General features: G+C 39.5%; 1 protein-coding gene across 6 annotated transcripts in view; it reads left to right on the top strand.

Annotated features, from left to right (window-relative positions):
* TBL1XR1 (TBL1X receptor 1) overlaps positions 1–21,226 on the top strand; it is a 118,780-nt gene that overhangs the window by 76,500 nt on the left and 21,054 nt on the right. For 3 of the 6 annotated variants that reach the window (XM_041126627.1, XM_030027988.2, XM_030027991.2), the window contains exons 3-4: positions 2,133–2,200; positions 19,981–20,083. In XM_041126627.1, coding sequence (XP_040982561.1) covers positions 20,026–20,083 — 58 coding nt within the window. In that variant the 5' untranslated portion in view covers positions 2,133–2,200; positions 19,981–20,025. The remainder of the gene's footprint in view (positions 1–2,132; positions 2,201–19,980; positions 20,084–21,226) is intronic. The other 3 variants (XM_030027989.2, XM_030027990.2, XM_030027992.2) reach the window with 2 other exon arrangements.

Genomic DNA, 21,226 nt, shown 5'->3' with positions numbered 1-21,226 from the left:
TTCTAGTGTTCTGTGTATGTTGTGCTTTTGTGTATGCTCTGTGGGGAATTATGGAGAGGAAAGGAATTCCTCTTAAAGCGGCTTCTGTTCAGGGTGTGGTGGTGCACTGCTCTCCTGTAGGGCCTCCTGGTTCTTCCTCCTGTTTGGCATCATTTTGTGGGTAATACCAGTTATTTACTTGAAACAGAGTTTACTCTAAATGAATGAAAAATAATTAATTGAAACGTAAAATGCACGAAGTTCAAAGCATGTAAGCGTTGAAACTTATTGCTCCCTCTTGTTTGTTCAACCAGCAGGATCAGCATCTCGTTTTAATGACCTTTTGCACTGTCATTATCTTCAAGTTAAAATTTTATAAGTGTTTTAAACTTTGCTTCTGATTTTTTTTTTTAATTAAATTTTAGCAATACAGTTGATATATACAGTTAGGATCGCAGAAATGATCAAGGCAGTACGTAATAGCCTGGCAGAGAATGAAAATTACGTTAATATAGGTCAGGACCTTTTCACTTATCTTGTGAGCTACTGTCAGTAAGTGTTACAGAAAAGGACCAGGATGCTTTTCAAGTCCAGTATGGTGGTACTGGAGTGTTTTTCTTAGAAATGCAGTAATGAATAAACTGACTTTTATTATGAGGAAGCTGGCAATCTCCAAGTGATGCTTTGTAGCATTACTTCTCACACCTCTACGTCATAGTGTTTATATCTTCTCATTCTGAAAAGGAGAACTGTTAATATGTAAATATTAATTAAATATTAATTAAACAAATGCTGCAGTTTCCTATACGGGGAGGAGTGTAGTGCCATCAGCATTCATGGCATTCTCCCTTCTCTCGCCCGGGGCTCTTCCCATAGTTTTGGAAACTTCTGTCCACTCAGCTGTCAGAGGCTCTGCAGGAAGGAGGGAGGAGAAGTTTATTTGATTCCCTTGTGAATTTAAATGTGGAAGATGATTGCTGACCAAAATATTCTGCAGTTCCTCAATCAAAACAAGGAAAAAACATTTTCAGGTCTTATTCAGCTTCGTAACAGACTAAATAGCAGAGAGTTTCTTAGAGGTCAATGATTAAAGATGATGGAAAGTCTTAAATGCTACATGCTGTTTAAGGCATGTGTTGCCTTCCTTGGGTTTAGTCCTTGTTTTAAGGAGGCGTTTGGGAATTTTCAGTGTTATTTGTAATGTATTTTGTGAGCCTTTGTGGCTGGAGTTTAGAAAATAGTTTGCAGTTTTCCTGATCCTCTTCCATTTGGGGAAGGGTTATCTGTTTTACTATTAAGCATGTCCTGCTTCAAACAGCATTTTTTTGATACGTGGATTCTTTTCTTGCGGTGCCCAGACGCCGTTCCTGTGCTCCTACCTGCAAACCTTTCTCCTTAATCCCTTAGTTTATGTAAGATCACTCTGTAATGATTTAATCTGTAATGAATATTGGTGGTAGGAATCACTATGTTATACAAATACAGGATCAGTAATTGTTCTGATCACAGGTGCATAATGTACTTAACTCCTAGGGAGTGTTTTAGTTTTGAAATCGCTTGTGGTAATTAACTCCATGAGGGTATTTTAAGGATTCTTTCATAAAACATGTTCTTTCTAATTTGTTGGTGTTAAATTCAGATCCAAAGTGGTCAATTTTAAAAACACTGGGTGGTTTGATCATGGCGTTGCGTTTCCTATTTTTTATCTTGCTATTGAATCATTTTAGTTGTATACTTTAGCTAACACTAAAATAAGCTACTGCATCAATACTTAGCCGTTTGTAAACTTTAATCTGGATTCTCATGAAGTTCCCCTTTGTCAATATGGGCAGCCAAAAAGAACAGAAATTCCTTTAAAGCTAATGCTCTATTCTGTGGTAGGGTTTTGTTTTCAACTAAAAGAGTGAGAAGAGGATAGAGTTGAAACTGTGCCTGTAATTTTTAAAAATAAATTCCATGTAAGTAATCAAAAGATGGTCTTTAATTTTTGTTTGTTTATTTTCTTTTCTAAGCATATATTGTAATCAGTAGGAAACTGAATGTTGTTTTAATGCTTTCAGTAAAAAGACTGGTAGAAAAATAGCTTTTATCCTTTTTTTCATCCTTTAAAATAAATATTGATAGAAACTATCATAATATGGTTTGTGTTACAGGTGGTGTAATACCAAGGGCTGTACTGCTGCCACATCACAATTTTGTGGGGTTTCAGAGAGTAGTTCTGGTAAGGACACTCAATGATTTATCTATTTATTTGTCATAAAAGTGGACTGAGAGTTTAGTACAATTTAGTCTTAGTAATTGCAATTACATGCATTTACAGTATTTGTTAGGTATCAGTTTCTGCAGTCCACTGAATCTTTACATTAAGTGTTCTTTTATTCAATGGTCTTTAACAGCTCCTTTTGGAACTGTTATTGTCTCATGTGTAAATCTATATTCATTTTGTTGAGAGTTGTTATGATGTAACACATCAATTCACGGCATGGAAATATTACTAAATAGACCTTTTGACAAAAAGCCTTGACAAAAACTGTGTTGTCTACTTGAAGGGTAGAGTCACTATTGCCTTAGTGTGTATCAGTTTTTAAAAAAGGGGGAAAAGTTACTGTGTTTCAATTATAGTATGGTTTTTTTCAAGTACTAAAGGCTCGGCTTCCTAAAGGAAATTCTGAATATGTGGTTCATAGGGCAAATATCCAGACCGTGTGCTGTTACTAGTCTTCTCTTCTTAAATTTAATGTACAGTCACAATTTTGCAATTGTTTTCTTTAAATGTCTGTAACTGTACTCCCTCTATCATTTCTTTTCATTTTGCATACTTTCCATAAACATATTTTCTTATCTCTTCTCCATGGCTAGAGTTACAAGGGAGATGAGATTACCTTGCTTTTTCTAAGAAAGAGAAAATTCATTCTGAACCAGTCTACCAACAGCCATGCTTAAGTATTGTGCAAGAGCACAACTGAGTATTTGTTCTTTCAGCAGTAGATAACCAATACTACATTTGTATCTGTAGAATTTTTAATATATGCTGTAATTATTTTTATTTTTTTTTTTTTTTTTAAGAAATCACAATCCCTTAAAGTTTTGCTCTATTTGTGTACTATCTTAGGTCTATAGAGGGCACTCAAAGACAGAGGGAGTTTGTTTTAACAAACCTTATCTTGCAAGTAGACCCCCACAAGGTAGAGAAGGATATTGCTGACTGTTCTTTATGGCCTTGCTCTTGCAGGGAACTAATGTACTGGCTCTGCTCCAGCAAGTCACTTAAGCAATTGGAGTCAGTGGGACTAGAATATGTTTAAATAATCTTCTGGATTGATCTGTATCTATGTATACTTTCACAAGCTCTTTTTTTTTTGTGATGGGGTACACAAGAACTTCTTAACGGCATTCTCTAGTCAACCTAAGAAAGTAGTAGAAGGTCTTTCTGTGTTGGAGATATTGGGGGGGCTTGCTTCAGAAGGCTCTGGAGGCTGATAACTAGGGAAGCAAAAGGATGCTGTTTGAAGATGCAAGTGAATTGGTGTAAAGACTGAAGCCATTTTCCCTGCTGTCATTGCATTAGTTTGGTCTATCTAAAATATTTGGGCATGGTACTATTCACACTGTATGGTTTCCAGCTCTGTAGGTATGCAATACCTTGAGCATGCACAAATCATGCATGTAGACTTATCTTAGTTTCTAAATCTTGGAGTGGAAGAAAATAGGCTTTCAGATTTATATGAGAGAAATGGCATTGTGAAGTTTTGAGTAGTATTACTCAAGAATGTTAAACGGCAATTCTGCAAAGTAAAGACATCACAGCTTTATAAATATTGTAAGAAAAGAAAGATGATGGCAGCTCTTTGGAGTCTGAGAAATACTGAAAAATTTTCAAAATGTTGTGAGCTATTTGTGCAGTACTTATTAAAGTATAATGTCATCTGGAGAAGTCATGAACTTCTTCTTCCTCTCTATCATCTCTTTATTTTCAAATCATGCTCCTATTACTGGAAATGGGTGAGCAGAATTTTTCATGCATGGTACCTGTTAATTCCAGTGTTTGAGGTAAGGTAAAGATAACCTAACGTGGTGGGTTTCTTTTTTTGAAAAGCCATCCTATCTAATTTGTTCAAATCTGAACCAGCAGAACTAGTTACAGTGATTGCTTAATTCTGCAAAAGAGTAGAGGTCATTTGTGGGACAATTTGAAGACCATTTCAGTGCAGCTGCCTATGTAATAGTAGCCTGCAGTTATAAAACATGGTGTATTTCCATCTCTTCTGATGTTTTAACTTGACTAAGCAAAAATGTTTTCTCTACACAAAGCTATGATCATGTTTCCAGCTGCACCAGTAGAGGAGACTGTTTAATTCAAAATAGCGCCTTCTAATGGAGGGGGAGGGGGCATCCTTATCGGACAGATGATGTATCTTCAGGTTTTGAATAGTTTGCTTCAAAGGGGACTAATTAAAAAATTAGTGAGAACAGATGTCTGATGTTGGCCTAAGCAGTCAGAAAGAGGAAATGTCCTGGGTTTGAACTTTTTATCTTAATTGGATCCTTTGTGACTTTCAGCCCATGTGATAAGAGTTTCTTCAGTAGACTCTCCTGCCTCTACTGTATAAAGCCAACAGTTTTAAATTTTAAGGTTTTTATGTGTGTGTTTGTGTATAGGCACTCACGCAAGCATTTGCATACAGCTTTGAAGGATGCTTCCCCTGCAAAACAAAGACTTTATATACAACAAGCTGCTTTCCTATAGCTTTTCTATATCCCATGTGCTATTCAGAAAAGCAGTAGTGTTCTTTTAAACCATCTTTTAATATTTTTTTGAAACTCATTGCGTATCCCTCTACAGATGTGTTCAGGTTCCTTTTACTAGTCAGACCCTCGGTACAGTGCCAAATTAGCAAGAAGAACATCTGGTACGCTTCTTTAATCTTCTAAGATCAACAATGTAATTGCTCCTACAGATACAGGTGACTTTACAATGTGTAGGAGCTGTCTGGGGCTGTGTTATGGCAGGCATGTTCATCGGATCTCTGGGAGTTTTTCCTTCACAGCGGTATAAATATGTCTCTAGACTTAAACACTGATGAAGTATCAGAACTTGGCATTCATTCAGAGTTGTCCTTAGTTGAGGATAATTTGAGTTAGGTAAAATACTCTGTTTTCAACAGACAAGGAAAGAAGCTCGTTTTTATTTTTCAGGACCTTTTGTAGAAGAAAAACTGCTCTTAACAATTCAGATACTGGAACAACTCCCAGTTAAAAAAAAAGGATATATTGCAGGGTATGGAAAATCTGGTCAAGGATGATGACTGTATTGCATGTCTCTTCTACGTGTTATAGGCATATCACCTCAGCATATATGCTATTCTTAATATTCTGACAAAAGACCCTTGATACAGCTTCATTTAGAGAAAAAAATAAGCAGATGCTGAAGGCAGGAAGGGGGGCCAACTTAATGTCTAGACAACCTTTGGAGGCATGACTGAGTTTTTCATTAAATGCATATACTTGAAGGGAAAAATCAATACTATTTCTTATGGAAATTCTGGTATAGCTAATATAGATGGAAACATTCTCTGCCAAAATACATAGCACTAAAGCCTAGACAGTATAGTTTTTGCTCATGACAACTTACACAGTCAAACTTTGAGATGTGGTACAGAGTAGGATGTAGAGATGTGGAGATTGAATGTCTGCCTTGAAGGTGGCTATTGTAGCAGAAACTGAAAATTATATAAATTAAGGAAAGAGGTACTTGCAGGCTTGGAAAACAATCTGTCCCTTGTCACAGAGTTACTGGGGGGTGAGGTGTTTTTGTTGGAGCTACCTGTGTCCCAGCAAGGGTCTTGTGTCTGCAGCTCAACTTCTTGTGTAGTTGAGTGTCCAGTCCCACAGTGGAAGCTGGTGCATGGACTACACAAGTCACGTTACTGCCTCGCTACCTCCTAGACCATGTGTGGTGGAGGCAATGACAGCCATGAGAGACCAACGATGACAGAATGGTGGCTCAGGAATGCCCAGTCTTTTATTTCAGTAAAAGTAAAGCAGTACTCTTCCCTCACGACCTATGCCAACAGCCTTTATAACCTGCCACTGGACTGCCGTTTCCAGAGCTGTCTCAGGCACACATGCCTGATTGCCCAGCTGCCTTCGCTGGTGCAGCATCTCTGAGATGTTGCTTGGATTGCTGTTGCTTTATTTCTCTATTACTTCTTAATAGATTGCATCTGTATTGCAGATTGGTATATAGTGCAGAGAAAGAAGAAATGAGAATTTGTGTTGGTCTCAGTTTTTGTTATTTTAGGTTGTAAATAGAAAATAGGACAAGTACGTTGATCATGCTGTGTCACAGCCTAAGACGAATGAATCATTGCGTGCTGTCTGCGGCTGCAGTCGGTCGTGTTCATGAGTGGCTGTGCCCAGTCTCCTTAGGGCTAAGATCATGGATATTCTACTTTTACTCTAATACTTGATTTAAACTTAACAGATGAGGGGAGCTTTGACTCTTTGAATACCAAAAATGTTTGTCAGACAGTGTTTCTTCATTTATTTCATGGCTTTTGAGACACGTGTCAACTTGGTCTTAGGAAGTACCCAGAAGAGGCAAGTACTTCACATCCTGTTCTTCATTAGACGGCAATTCCAATAAGGCTTCTAAGTGATTTAGGTGCTTCTGGAAAATTTAGCTACCTAATTTCAAAGTCCACCTGACGTTTAATCTTGAGGTGCTGAAGTAAGTACGGTTGGTTTCCGATTCACTTCAGTGGTCCTTTTTCTAAAATAAATTTGTAAGCATTAGATTCATTTTAATTAGTATGTCTCTCTTTTCTGAGGAATCCTCTGATTTAATCCGTTTGCCCTGCTAATTAGTCTTTAATTAAAAAAAAAAAAAAAGCCTAGGTGAAGATGGTTTCATACAGCCCTTTTGCACTTGATCTTGTTTGCATTGGTAACTGATTTCCGTCCTTTAAGCTCAGACACTGCAGTTTGATTATTCTTGAGCAAAAATGTGCTACATTTCTAAGACAGCTTTTAAAGACTCGTAGCTGTGGTTTGCACTTTTTAATACTGTTGTTGCATTTGGTTTTATTTGGGAACAAAAGAAAGTGGTGTTGTAGGTGGTATTGGTGGAGCAGTTATGAGGAAAGGATGTCTTGTTTTGCAGATTAGCAATCTAATAAGGCAGGGGTAGTGGAGGAGTGTGGGGGTAGACATATCTAATGTAGATTCACACGTCGTTCTTTTTTTATGTTCATATGACCAATTGCAGAAGCATGTTACCTGTTATTTTTGGTTTTATGAAAGGTGGGGTTTTTTGGTTTTTTAAGGTCTTGAACTGATAATGGTTATTTACCTGCAGATTCCCACAGGCTCATTTCAGGCTGCTTTAGTAAAAAGGGCTGGATGTGAAAATGCTTGGGTAAAGGAAAGAGTTGAGTTTTTAATCTGAGGGTAAACTTTCTTAAGCCTTCTTTAAAACTCTTCATTCATGCATAATGCTGCAGTCAATCATGAGTTACACATCTTTAAATCTTTTAGGTGAACATCTTGGGGCTAGAAAGAACTTGTCAGTTTACATTTAATTTATTCTAGGCTTTAGGATATGTTTCATGGCTGTAGAGAGCTTTGAACACTAAATATGATGAATGTTAGCACATATTTTCAATACAAAATTCTGCTGTCCAACTGCAGTTAGATTCTCAATATGTTGAATATCTGGGTTAATAGAGAAAAACATGTCTAAAGCTAAGTGTATTTCTACTATTAACATTTGTAAGTACCAGTCAACCTGTTTGACATCAGTCCACAACTCATGAGTAATATTGGCCTTGTCCCAAGTAGTCAGAAGTCATCAGGTCTTTTTATTAAAAAACAAACAAACAAACAAACACAGCAACCCCCTGCATTCTTAGTGTAATTAATTAATTGTTTTCCCTATCCAAAGGGCACTGTTTGCTTTTTCTTCATCCTAATTTAAATAAATAAGTAATTAAATAAATAAATAAATCTGGCCTTGTCGTCAGTAAGTAGCCGGTTCTGATGTAGTTGCTCTTGATTAATGGCCACTAAAGCTGGAGATGATATCTTTCCTTGTTAACAGTTTATATTTTCCTGAGTTGAAATGGCAATAAATTGTAACTGAAGGATCTTCTCTGTGTCCTGTGAGATTGTTAGGGTTTTTTTCCCTTTTTTCACCCTACTATGGTATTTTCTCACAGGGGTTTTAAGTTTCATCCTTCATTTTTCAGAAACAGTGGACTCGGAGCTGTTAGTATTCAACAAAACATCTGCCTCAGGAAAAAATTGGCAGCTTTCGTGCACTCACAAAGGAATTTCAGAAAAATTGTTTGTTATCCCCAAACTATAATTACCTGAGTAATGATAGCTACCTTAATAAAACATAAAAACCTAGCATTTCACAAAAAAGACCCAATCCAAAACCATGAGGCAGTGGTGGCCTCTGACGAGTGTTTCAAAACTTAAGACTCTAGCAAAATTCATCGCTGTATAGCCGAATGCTCTCGGATCTCCAAGGCAAGGGCTGCTTGGGTCCCTACAGGCTCAGCCTTGCGAGTACCAGGGCACACCACGGAGGAGGATTTGGGGTCTCTTTGTTTTACTTTTGGTTATGGAAAAAATGCTGATGTGCAGCATGGGATGGACTTCAGCAAGGAGGTGCCCAACCTTATGCTAACGTGAGTTGTCGATGGCAGCAGCACGGTGCAGAAGGGTACTGGGAGAAGATGCTGGTTGTCTCTGGCAGGCGTGCTGTCGTCCCGGTTTCTGCACTTCATCAGGTGCTGCTAACTCTGATCTCTGCTGTGCTTTTTTACTCTGCGTAGGTATAACTCCAAATCACCTCAATTTGTTGTTGTTGTTATGGCAGCATTAAAAAAACCCCTTCCTAATCAGGAATGAGGGTTTACCACTGCGGTAAATACACTGAAGCGAGTCACACAAAGAGACAAAGGCCTTTCTCCTGCAGGCTCTTCAGGACGTGACTCGGCACAAGGCTAAACAAACAAGAACAAATAGAATGAACAGAGCTCATTCGGAATAGGAATCACTGTTGTTGAAGACGAATTGAATTTTTTTCAACCACCAGAGTTTATTTGTGCAAAATGTTAGTAATTCGTGTGTTGTAATGGAAAAGTAGTGAAAGAAGAACGTAGGAAAAGAAATGCCTGAAGGAAGTACAGATAAAGTCAGTGCTCTTGAAAGCAGTTGGAGAGATGAATTCAGGAGTGCAGAGCACATGTAGGCAGTGCGTGGTGAAGAGGTGAAAACCAGGGCAAATGCGTGACCACAGGCTCAGGATCGTATGTCAGGTCAAGGGACGAAAGCCAGAAGATGGATCACCAGCTTGGGAAAGAGAGCAAGTACAGCGGACAGAAACTGTAAAAGCGTGACAGTACTAGAAAATGGAAGAGGAGTCCATGCACCTGTATGAAAAAATCCCCAATCAAGATAGGGATGCTATTGTAGGAGTGCAGAGATACCTTTTCACAGATGCTTTTAAGAACTGCATATGCTGTTTTATTACCATCAGGTAGCAATATAAATATATTAATCATAACAAATAGAATCTGTGCCAGGCTACATGGCCACTAATCACCGTTCCACAATAAGATTTCCAGAACACACAAAAAAAACCCCCAAAACCACAGACAGTTGAAAACCGACTAATTACAAAAGTCTGCCCAAACTCCAGTAGTTTTTTCATTGACAAATAAGTAGCATTAGTCCAAGCTCAGAATGAATCTTTTTTTGTAAGCCATCAGTATGCAGGTCAGCATCAGCAGCATAGTGAAAAACTGTGTCACTGTTAGTGCACCAATATCCATCAGCTCAAGCGATTGATGTAGATGTAATCACTGTCTCTAATAGAAATAAAGTCAGGGTAATGGAACATTGTCACAGGATCAATGTCTCCTGTTTTGAAAATAAACCCCCTCAGCTTTGCCTTCGCATTTGTGTACCAGCAGGCGACCACATCATTCAATTCAATTGACACAGTCCCTTAGAGCCCTGAATGATCTATTGTGGGAACATCAGGAACAACGTATTGGAAAAAATGAAATGTTCTTGATCAGACTTACAGGCAACGTTATTTGGTGGGTTTTCCAGCAGTGAAAATGAGAATAAATCAGCTGAGAGCAGAAACTTAGCACAGTATGGAGATCTTTTAACTCCGTTTAATTGTAATTTCTACACGTTCTTGATCAAAAAGCTTGAACCGTAGTACTTGTGCTTATTTTCAATGGAGCGTGGTCACAAATAGAAGACGTTTTTTGGACGTTGCCCCCTCCCCTACCTTAGTCTCAGCGGAAGCTCTCGGTGGGGCTCATTTTGACCGACTCAAGAGCTCTTCTCGATCAGTTATTTTCTCTGAAATTTTTACACAGTTTGATCCAAGCAAGGATTAATGGGTGTGCTCCCACATTCATCCATAATTAATTTTTTGCTAAGGCTTTAATGCAGCACAGGAGATTAGCAGTCGTATAGTTGCATGCTTAAAACTGGGTGCATGCTGAAGAGGTATATTCCATGGGATTTTAAACAACGTAACAGGTAATGCTCTTCCAGTTTTCATCTTTCTTGCGCTTGATTCCAGCAACCTACTGCTGTTCTATGTCTAGATCCAGAGAATATTAGTAGGCTGTTATTTTAGCACTTAGTAAAGCCATTTAACAATTTTACAAAGCCTTCTTGAGACAGAGTCTATAAGTTTGATTGCAAAAGTCTTAATTTATTTAAATTATGTATTCCTGAAGGATTGTAGCTCTGTCTAAAGGGATGTCCTTCTAATGGCCTATGAATGGAAGCTCTACAGCTTGCTTGATGTTACCACTGTTCCCGTGATGGGCCCTCCTATAAGAAAATTTTCCCTTTTGGGGGACAGATGTCTCTCCCTGGGGTAATGACAAGAATTTGGCTGGTACTTTGCTCTGCATTACAGAGTTAGATACATTTAGCATACAGAGCCTAGAAGGTGGACTTAGCAGGTCATCTTGTGAAGTAATCCATACTGGCCAAACCTATACTATTGCTTCCCCAGGTAAATGTGCCAATTCCGGTCATCAATCGGAAGCTATCTGTTTCTAGTCAGTTTTAGAAATGCCACATTTCCAGTTTTGTTGCCGTAGACATCTGCCCCGCTTGTGTGCAGGTAGGACAGCCTGACCCTGAAGGTCATCCCATCAAGCCACAGGTTCTTCCTTTCTGAAAAATGCCTTTGGTCTGGATTTAAGTGTTTGATCAAGGAGAATTTCATAATGTTCGGTTATATTTCCTGGTGTGCTCTGAAAATTATTTAAGTATTGAAAGAGAATGGTGATTTAACTTTTTAACTACTACTTCTGGACAGTTTTCATTTAATCCTGGTTTGCCTGCATCAGTGGACTTGAGCTCTGTGATTAAAAGCCCTCTCCTTGGCCACCTTCAGGGGAGCCAGATGAGATGTTTGGGCTTGGGATCTTGTGGGGAGTCAGGAAGGGGTGACTTTCATGAAGTAGTCAAAATTGAGGCAGGACTTTCTGCTGGTGGTTTTACTGGCATATGGGTGCGTGTTCTGAGCAGCTGGGTTTGGCTTTTAAGTTTTGAAAGAATAATATATTTGCTCCTGAAGAAAGATGTATCAGAACTACTTCCATTTCAACAGGTTTGTAATTATCATGCAGAAAAGTTGTGCCTGGAAAGAGATGTCTATTTTTATTGTTCCCCAAACAGTTGAAAAGTCTTTAAAATACTAATACACAATACCTTTTTGCTATTCTGATATAGGAAATAAGGAGAAAAATCCCCCCCCCAAACACATAATTTCTTCTTGTGTAGCACTGTAAACAAGGGAAAAAAGAGGTTTAAGAACCTAAAGAGCGTTGAATAAAGTGTCAATACCAGAAACATCCCTGTTTCTTTAGTCAGTCTAGGGATTTACAAAATAAGGCTGCCAAGAATCGCTGCAAGATGCCCTATAGCTGTCCAAAAAGATGTATTTTTAACTCCAGAAAGCATAGAAGTTTGCAGCTTTGTAGACATAGCCCTCGAAATATGATACTGAATATACATACCGTCGCTTGTCTCTCTGCTGTAACATCCGGAATCCCAGTCTCCTGGGTCACGCAGCATATGACTTTGGGGAGGAGATTCATAGTTCAGTAATTAAATACTACTTTGCTCTAGGCAAAACCAGCAAATGGGCTTCATCTGCAGCTTGTTTTGTAATAGTACTCAGGACTGTGCTTGGCGTTTCTGGGGACTTGAGTACTCAGATAAGTAGACAGTAACTTATTTTTAGCTAAGGTTTTGGGTGGCTTTGTGTTTTGCTTTTTTTCCCTTTTTTTTTTTTCCCTTTCAGGGTTGTAATTCTTTTTCTTCAGAAAATTTCAAACTGGCTTTGTCATCTTCTATGCTTCATACTCTCAAATTGGCACGGAAAGATAGAGACTGTTGCCATAAATTAGGTCACTAAAGCTGAAGTACGGAATACAAATATTTATCGCCTGAGCTAAGGAAAACAATTCAGATGAGGGAAGTAAAAATTATTTTTTTAGTATTTGGAAATGAAGCTGTATTCCTGAGATTAAAAGCGAGACAGTAGAGGTAAAAGATGAACATGAGAAGCATCTCTTGTTTTAAATTGCTAGAAGGAAAACTAGCAAAGCTTGATCATATGGGAAATCAGTAAGAAGGTTCATTAGGTAGAATTACAGACAATTTTTTATGCAAGTTCACATTTGACATAGATTATTGAATCTTAAAAAAAAGGGCACATTTAAATAACAGCAATTTAGAGACACAGGTAAAATGCAGAAGATGAGATAACTTTCATTTTGAAATATATTACAACAAAGCTTATGCATTTAATTTAAAAAGCATTTTCCTTTAAATTCAGAAGGTTAGAAAGAATTCCTAATTGCAGATTGTCAGATAGTAGGAGAACTTTAATAAGGGCTCATTTGTATTATGCCCAATACAATATTGGACCCCATCTCTCAAGTGAATATGTGAAAGAGCAAATAGGAGTCTTTAGAGGAATTAGTTGGTACAGTTTAAGAAAACTCAACTTTTTTGTCTTTTTTTAAAGTATGAGAAAATGTTCACTTTGAAATTGATGTCTAATAAATTCTTACACAGAAGGACGCACAACATTGGTCACACTCTGCATGCTTGACATACAGGAACCACTAATTTATTTTATGAGTTTTCCTTTATAAACCGTTTCTGAAGGACTGTACAGAACTCTTCTTTGGATGTAGGCTTACTGAGTTCAGCAGCCGTTTGGGGTGGATCCACTGTGCCTTTGGAGAACACCTTGGTAGAACAGCAGCCACCAGCAACAGCGTTTTGTGGAGGCCAGGATTAAAACTCCAGTTCTGCAAGCTACTCGCGAGGCAGATTTGGTATCTGAATGAAGTCCTGCTGAAACCTCACAAATCCAGGAGTTTGGCTGGTCTGAGTGGTTGGATTTAAATAGCACCCTTTCCACTTTCTTCAGCACCTCTGAGTTGATAAAGCAGACTTGGTGGCATTGGTGCCTCGCTATCTTAATCGACCTTGGAGTTGTGGTGGAGTTGGAGAAGTGGTGGAGTTCAGTGTGTTGGCACTTTCCTGGGCTGTGGGGTATTGTCTGTCCCCTGAGCCTCCGTGACAGCCATCCCATAGCTGTCGAGTTCAGCAGGTAGGTTCGCCAGGCTGAGGGACTCCCAGGGTCAGCTGCAAAACTTAGCGAAGAGGAATTGTGTATCACACACAGGACTTCATTTTTAAGAGAGGTAATAGAGATGTAAAGCAGAATTGTAATAAAACTTTCCAAAGGACTTGCATGCACCTTTAGGGTTTTGGGGTATGCACCTTTAGGGGTTTTGGGTGGAATTAAAAAAACTATGCATTCCCAGGTTGGATCATATAATTTGCCTTTTTTTTTTTTTTTTTTTTTTTTTTTTAACCATCATGGTCATTAAAAAAAGAAGATTCTTAAGCAGCAATTAAAAAAAAATGGTATTGCTGTCTATGTGCACACATGCTGGCAAAATATTTGTCCGTATTTCTTGTGAAAGAGGAAAAAATAAAAGGACTAGTGACAGTATTTCTGTCGTAGGAGATTTATTGTTTCTGTAGCCAGACTTCTGTTTTCCATGGATAAATGTATCAGTCTGTTTAGATGTGAACATTAAACATTTTTCAGAGCTACCCAGAGCATTAGCTGTTCCCTTTAACATATCATATTTGGTATCAAACTAATGAGTGGTATGTTTGGGGGAATTATTATTCACAGCAGCCTGCCAGGTTTTTCTGTTATCCTACCTAATTAGGATGTGTTAGAGCCCACCTAAAACTGCAGAAATATTACTTTCTTAGGCTGTTGTTTGATGATACAATAAATCTAACTGTAGTAAATCTACTATAAGTTATAAAACTGTGATTAAGAGATACAAAGTACTAATCTGATGTGTAAACTTTCTCTGCCAGTTCAGGTTTGTTTAAAAAAAAAAAAAAAAACCCAAACCAAAAAAACTATTAGGCCAGGAGCCATATCGGGCAGCATCTGTTCTCTAGCATTTGGCATGAACCTGGAAGAAGAGTACAAAGCTAGCATAAACATGCAGAGTAGAATAATAATTTGTCAGAAATACAATCAGATTTGTACTGTTGGGTACCCATTAGCCTGCAGATCCGGTGTTCATGATAGTGGAACTTGATCTCGTTATAACGGATTTTATTTGTAAATTTTACCCAAAGTATGAAAGTGTGTGAATGGTCCTCAAGGGGTGGGAGAAGCCCGTGTGAGACCTCGCGTGCTGGTGTGTCTGAGTTAACGGTAGGCATGTTACAGACATACAGGCACGTTTTTGCTAATGTGGAAGCTAAGTCAGAGTTGGCGTGTTGGCTCTGGGACAAGAAACCTCGTTTCCTTTGAAAAAAACAGTTTCCAAATTACTTTTTGTGTGATTTCTGACGTGAATTCAGAGTTGGAACGAGTGGGTCGGTATGTCTAAAGCACAGACGTGTCTTGTCAGTTCCTGACCTGTGGCACATCTAGTTCTTGAGAAGAACTCGAGGCCAGCATCTGTATGGACAGTTGACTTCTTTTTTTATGGCTGATACGTTTTACGCCTGATAAATTTTGGGAGTTCGGGGACTGTCTGCAGTGAAATTAAAAATTACCTGGGATGTCTTGATACTATGCTGATTCTACCTGAACAGTGGTGTTATAAACCACAGGCCCATCCTCCGAGAAGGGGATCCTACAGATAACCAGTGGCTCTGGCTCAGTGGGTTTGGAGGATCGAGGGAGAACAGGGTGACAGGTTACCTACGCTGTAATACAGTTTCCCTGGCACTACGGCATTGCCGAGCATCGCAGGGGCACGTGTGGGCTGAGAGCCTGAGAAGAGGCATGCTGAAGTGGACTTTGTTTTGAGCAGCGAATATCAATCCTGGTGTGGTCCCAGGGACTGGAAACCAGTGAGCAATTTGGGCATGGTTCGTAAGCCCTTGTGCACATCCTTTTTTTTACCTGTTGGTTTTTGTTGGGTTGGGGGGGGGGGGGGGGGGGGGTTGTGTTGTGTGGTTTTTTTTTTTTTTTTGTTTAATCCTAGTTTTACTGGTAAGCAATCTACTTCACATGCACTGCAACTGCTCCAAGGTGCAAAACAAAAGTAGAGGCAAGTGGGAGTGATTTCCTTTAAAAGCACACTTGGAGATAAAACAGTAGTGTGGGTGCATCGTACTTTGCCATATTTCCTGTAAATCCACAGAAAGTTTCAAGGAAGACTTGGAATTTTTATGAGGGCTGGAAGAAAGGGCCTCAAGGATCTTGTTACATTTTCAGAATGGATTTGGGACATACAGGTGCAAATATCTTGAGATATTTTTAATGGGCCCTTTGCAAACTAGGCTAGAAATCTAAGACTGGTAGGAATTATGTGTCACTTCTACTTATTTTTGGCTCATTTTTCTGTGTATTTTTGGTTATTTAATTGCTGTATCTAAAGTGAAGAGCGATATTAATATCTATTAAGTGCCCAAAGCGAATAGTCAATTGCACGTGGAAATAGTGGATTTGGGGGAAATAAACCAGCATTAATGAAGTAGATTTGTTAGTGTATGGGGTATGCGTGTACATGTGTGGGTGCATACATGAAGATAAATTACTTTTTTCTTTTTTTCCCCTCCCCTAATTTTCTTCTTTTCAGCCTTTCCTCCTCTATTTGTGTTTCCATTTACATGATGCCACTTGTAAGAAATCTTCTCCATCACCTCACAAACAAGCCCTGGGGCCGTGTTGTGGCATTAGGGAAAATGGAGTTCACACGGTTCGTAGGTTAGCAGGTTTATTTTCTTTCCCGTTACTGCTTTTCTTTGGCAGACATCCTCGGCAAGTTGTAACTTCAGCATGAAGCGAGGGAGCGGCCGTGCGTTGTTGAGCACTGAGAGCAACGTGGCCGGTGGCTTCGGGGTCAGCGGGTCCCCTCTCCGTCCTACCTCCGCTCCTTTTCGCCGTCATCCCCTCGCTGCCGCCGTCTCGGGTCGTTCCTGCTGGTTACTTCCCAGGAAGCTATGAGCGAGGAGGAGGGAGGCAGGATGGTCCCCGCGGCTGGAGACAGCACCAGCTTCTCCATCACGTGCAATGGGGATTCGCGCAGCTCTGAGCTGTCTGCAAAGTCTGCTCCCAAGGCTGGAGGTGGCCCCGCTGCAGAGCCCGTCGCTGGGGGATGTTTGGCTTTGCCCCTCGTTTCGAGGGTTGGCAGCATAAGCCCGGTATCGGTTTCCAAATTTGTCAAAGGGCAATAAATATTGAATCCTCTCCTATCGGTACTTCTGCTGTATTTTCTCTTTATCGTGATAGTCTGCTTCTGGTATGGGAAGGAAGGTGGTTTGGTGTTGCTTGTTCTTCTCACGATTCCTCACTTGCCTTGGCTGCGCGATAGCCGGGGGTGACGGTTGTCTCCGGGGCACCGGCTGAGCAGCTGGGCCTGTGATGGGGGGTAAATACAGAAATGAGTTTTCAGAAAATTTAAATACGCCCCGAAAAAATGGATAAAGCAATAGCTCGGTAAAAAACTGGAACCTTTTGCACCCTTTTCAATTTCACGTCCTCATCAGGCAAACAGTGTATTTATGGAACACATTTCTGTGTTTTTCTAGCCGTTGCTGTACAGAAGCCGGTGTTGCACTGCCACCTCTTGATAGCCGGGCAGGACAGCATGTGGCAGTGCTCCTTGCCCTAGCAAAGCATCTTGTGGAAAACGCTTTGGACCAGCCTTGAAAAATGATACTCATTTGACTTGGGCAGGGTGAATAACACTTTTGACAGACAAGCGAAACGTTAGCTTTTTTTTCTTGAGCTATCCAGCTACATAACAGGTGAATTTATGTGACATCTCCACAATTCCGCTTTGAGTGGGGAGCCCTCTTTATATTAATAATGCAGGTCTTCCCTATGTAGCAAATAGCACTTTCATCTGATTTCTGCATTTTGATCTATCTTTTTGGATCATGCAGCAAGATTTTAAAAATCAGGAACAGACCCATGAAACAAATACTACTGTTTGTGTGTGTATGTAATGTAAAAAGGCTTCTTTATTAGTCTTTTTAGATTTAATTACCTTTTTTACTGAGGAATAATATTGTTCCTCTTGCTACAGAACTTCTCCGTAACAAGGAGTCTTAAATAAAGATGATTTGCGCCAACAAAACATAGCTGAATAAAATTAGCGTTTGGTCCTGCACATGGTAGAATTGGTTGCTAATGCATGAAATGACTAAAAATGACATTCATTTCACACACTGCTCAATAAATGAGCCCTTAAAGTATATTGTAATTTGGCAGGTACGCCTTGTACGTCAGGCATCACTGGAGGCTGTGGGTGGGTAGGGTGGGGTTAGTATCAATGTACCTTTCTTTACGAGTTGTGTTGCACTGGCTAGCAGCTACTGTACTGGAGCAATTATTTTTTCTCATTTCTTTAGAAATGAGAAGGATTTAAGTAGCTCTGCATTTTTATTTATGTCCTTAAGAAACTAAAACCATCTCCCCGCCTTGGGCAGCACGGTATGCTCGAGCTACTCCATAAGCACGAGATCTGGCTTCCGTGGACGCATCCAGCGTTGCATACAGCCCCCCATTTCCCATGCAGGATAACCCTGGCTCTCCCACTGGGGTCCCGCTGGCCCCAACTGGGTCTGAGCCCTCCTTGCACAGCTCTTGGACTGTGTCATTTTTCCTGTGCCCTCTCCAAACGGAGCGGGCGGTGCGCGCTGCCCTCCCTCCTACCCCCGGCTATTAGCTGGGGTGGGTTTGGGGGTGTCCATGTGCTCATCGACTCGCCAGGGTTCGTGCGTGGTTTTGGGTAAACGCACTCCTTTTGATGTCCGAGTTTATCCTGTAGCCTCTCGTCTTCTTGAGGAGTTTCATTGGATCTTTCCTCTACAACGTTAGAGAAGCATAGAATCGTTTAGGTTGGAAAAGACCTGTAAGATCACCGAGTCCAACCATCAACCCAACACCACCATGCCCACTAAACCATTATGGGACTTGTAGGAAAGTTACATCTTGGAGAGCTCTTCCCACTGTCAAATTTGGTTGCAGTTTGACTGGTAAAATTCAAAAGTTAGATGATAAGGAAGAGAGTGTGGTCATTTTCTCCTATTTCTTTGAGAAATCTTGCTAGGAAAAGATGCCTGGAAAGAATATGTATGGCAGCCTTATAAGGCTGATTATAACCTTGTAGTTGTTGCTTACTGCTGTGTTCACCGCTTTCCCACTTTGAGCAATAGTGGCAAATGACCTGACCACGTAGCCATGTAGCAAGAACTTTTTATTTTGAGCAATACAAGAAAACCTGTTCTCTAGTCCTTTTTTTTTTTTTTTTTTTTTAACGTCAAATCCAGGTCAAACTTTGTCAAATAACAGTAGGAAAGTCACTTACCTTCTCAGACTCCAGTTCTGTAGAAGAAAACGATGGTGGTGGGCGACTGGATAAAAACCTTCAAGGTCTGCTGATGAAAAGTGCTGGGTGGATACTAGGAACAGGAGATGGACCTTATTTCATACTATGTTCTGGAAGCTGATGTTTTTACTTTTTTACTAGATGTCATGGAAAGATCAGGATTTTCAAACATTCAGAAGTCATGAGATTGCTCTCACAAATGAGGCTCAAAGTTAGAAAAAAATACTGTATTCTGTCTCTTCATCTTCGTGTTTTAAAGACCCTTGTTGCTTCATGTTTTCAAAGTTTTTCGTCAACAGTGTATATATAGTCTGATACATTATTTTTCTTGCTAAATATATACCATTAATAAAATCAAGGGAAAATTGGGTGTATATATCCATCAATATTTTTAAAGCATTGATTGAAAGCCTAGAGAAATATTACTAAAAATGGTCTGTTTAAAGTTTGTCTCTAATTTCAAGAATTCCTTTTGCAAAGCATAAGTGTGTGGCTGAGATGTTTTCTAATTTTTAGTTGAAATACCTGTGCTTTTCTTGAACAGATACAGTGTTGTAGCCCATATTGCACCTTTTTACTACAGCAGGAGTACCTGAAAATTGAAGTAGGTTAGAAAGTAAAAGTGAGAACTTGCCTGGATACCAACGTGAAACCAAGTTCTCGGTCTTTGTTAGCCAGGCAGGGAGAAATCCACATTTTGAAAAATATATTCCATAGCAATAATATTGCTTAGATGAAACTCACTTGATTATTTTTTTAAAAACCTGTGAAATTAGGCCTTTTTAGTACTGGTATTAAGCGTCATAGTTCCCCAGTCCATACCAATTTGTATCATTTGAGAATCTGGCCCTTCAATATTTAATTTACTGACCTTTATGTTGTGGAGACACAAATGACTTTTTAATGACTGCAGTAGACTTATTTGCATTATAAAATAAAACCATTGTCTATGCTGCCAGGGAGCTAGTTACTTTATAAATATATCATTTGTTGAGAAATACGTATTAGTTACTAAAAATATTTAATTGACCTACTTTTTTATTTTCAGGGTTGTGTCCTTTGTTGTGACCTCATGGTTTAACTGGGAATAAAGATGAGTATAAGCAGTGATGAGGTTAACTTCCTGGTATATAGATACTTGCAAGAGTCAGGTGAGTTTTTACAATTCTGGTTGTTAAACAATGCATAGTTTATTTGGCATTCATCTGCAACTGGCTTTAGCAAACACAGACTCATTTAATCATTTTGCCAGTAGGCATGTGCTTCTGTCTGAACTGTTTCTTGGTGTTTCTTCTCAATAAGAGAGTGAGTTCCTGCCAAGTTACCCTCTGTAACTTAATCAGGTTTAGTAATTTGGAGTCTTCAGATGGCAGTCAACCAACTAAGTACTCACTTGATTGCTAGAAACACATTTTCCTGGAGATCACTTATCTACAGGGTGACGATGACACTTTGCACCATTTTCATTGGGGTTACTTGAAGAATTAAAAAGAATGACCACCAAAATACTGTATTTTCCTGTTCTGCCTTGGAGTGATGGTGCTCCCGCGAGCTGGTCTTGCGTGGCTGAATCCCTTGCCTGAATGAGACTGTGGGAGGGCAGATGTTGCTGTATTTCAAAGGAAGAAGTGGTAACTGTGACCATATGACTTGTATCATTTGAATCTAAGTACAGATGAACAGATTTTTTACAGGAATAACTCTTGGGTTCTCAAAAGCCTCCCTCATTGCAGGACACTTTCTTGGAGGATTTTGTCCTTTGGTGTCAGGCTAGCCAAAGCCTCCTGCTTCTTAGGAATAAGAGCAAAAGGCAGTTGAATATTGTCAAACTTGAAAAGAAACTTCTACCCTGTCATATTTGTTCAAACTGACTGTATCTGTAAAACACAAGCAAGAATGCTTTCATGTGATTTCCAAGTGTTCCCTTGGACAGTTTATTTTTAAAACTTCTCAAACCCAGTCGGATTAGCCGTTTGAGTTTGTGTTCAGTGTTTGAGTTTCTAGATGCAGCCATATGGCTGCAGGGGGTTTTGTGGTGGTGGTTGTTCTTGAAGCTATGCAAGAGACAACATTATCTTTTGCTCACAGCTATGATATTGATTGCTTAAAGCAGCCTACATTTAGAACAGGTAGATTTGACTGGAAATCGGGGCATGCCCCAGTAAACGAACAAGTGATGATTGTCAGGTGGCAGGAGTGAATATGATCTTAGCAATAAATAAAAGAAGTCTGCATATTAAGGGAAAAATAAACTCCAATCTTAAGGTACCAGTGTAAGGGATCAGCTTTAATGT

The sequence above is a fragment of the Aquila chrysaetos genome, chromosome 10 (genome assembly GCF_900496995.4).
Source record: "Aquila chrysaetos chrysaetos chromosome 10, bAquChr1.4, whole genome shotgun sequence".
NCBI classification, from domain to species: domain Eukaryota; kingdom Metazoa; phylum Chordata; class Aves; order Accipitriformes; family Accipitridae; genus Aquila; species Aquila chrysaetos.
This window is presented reverse-complemented; position numbering and strand designations above follow the sequence as displayed.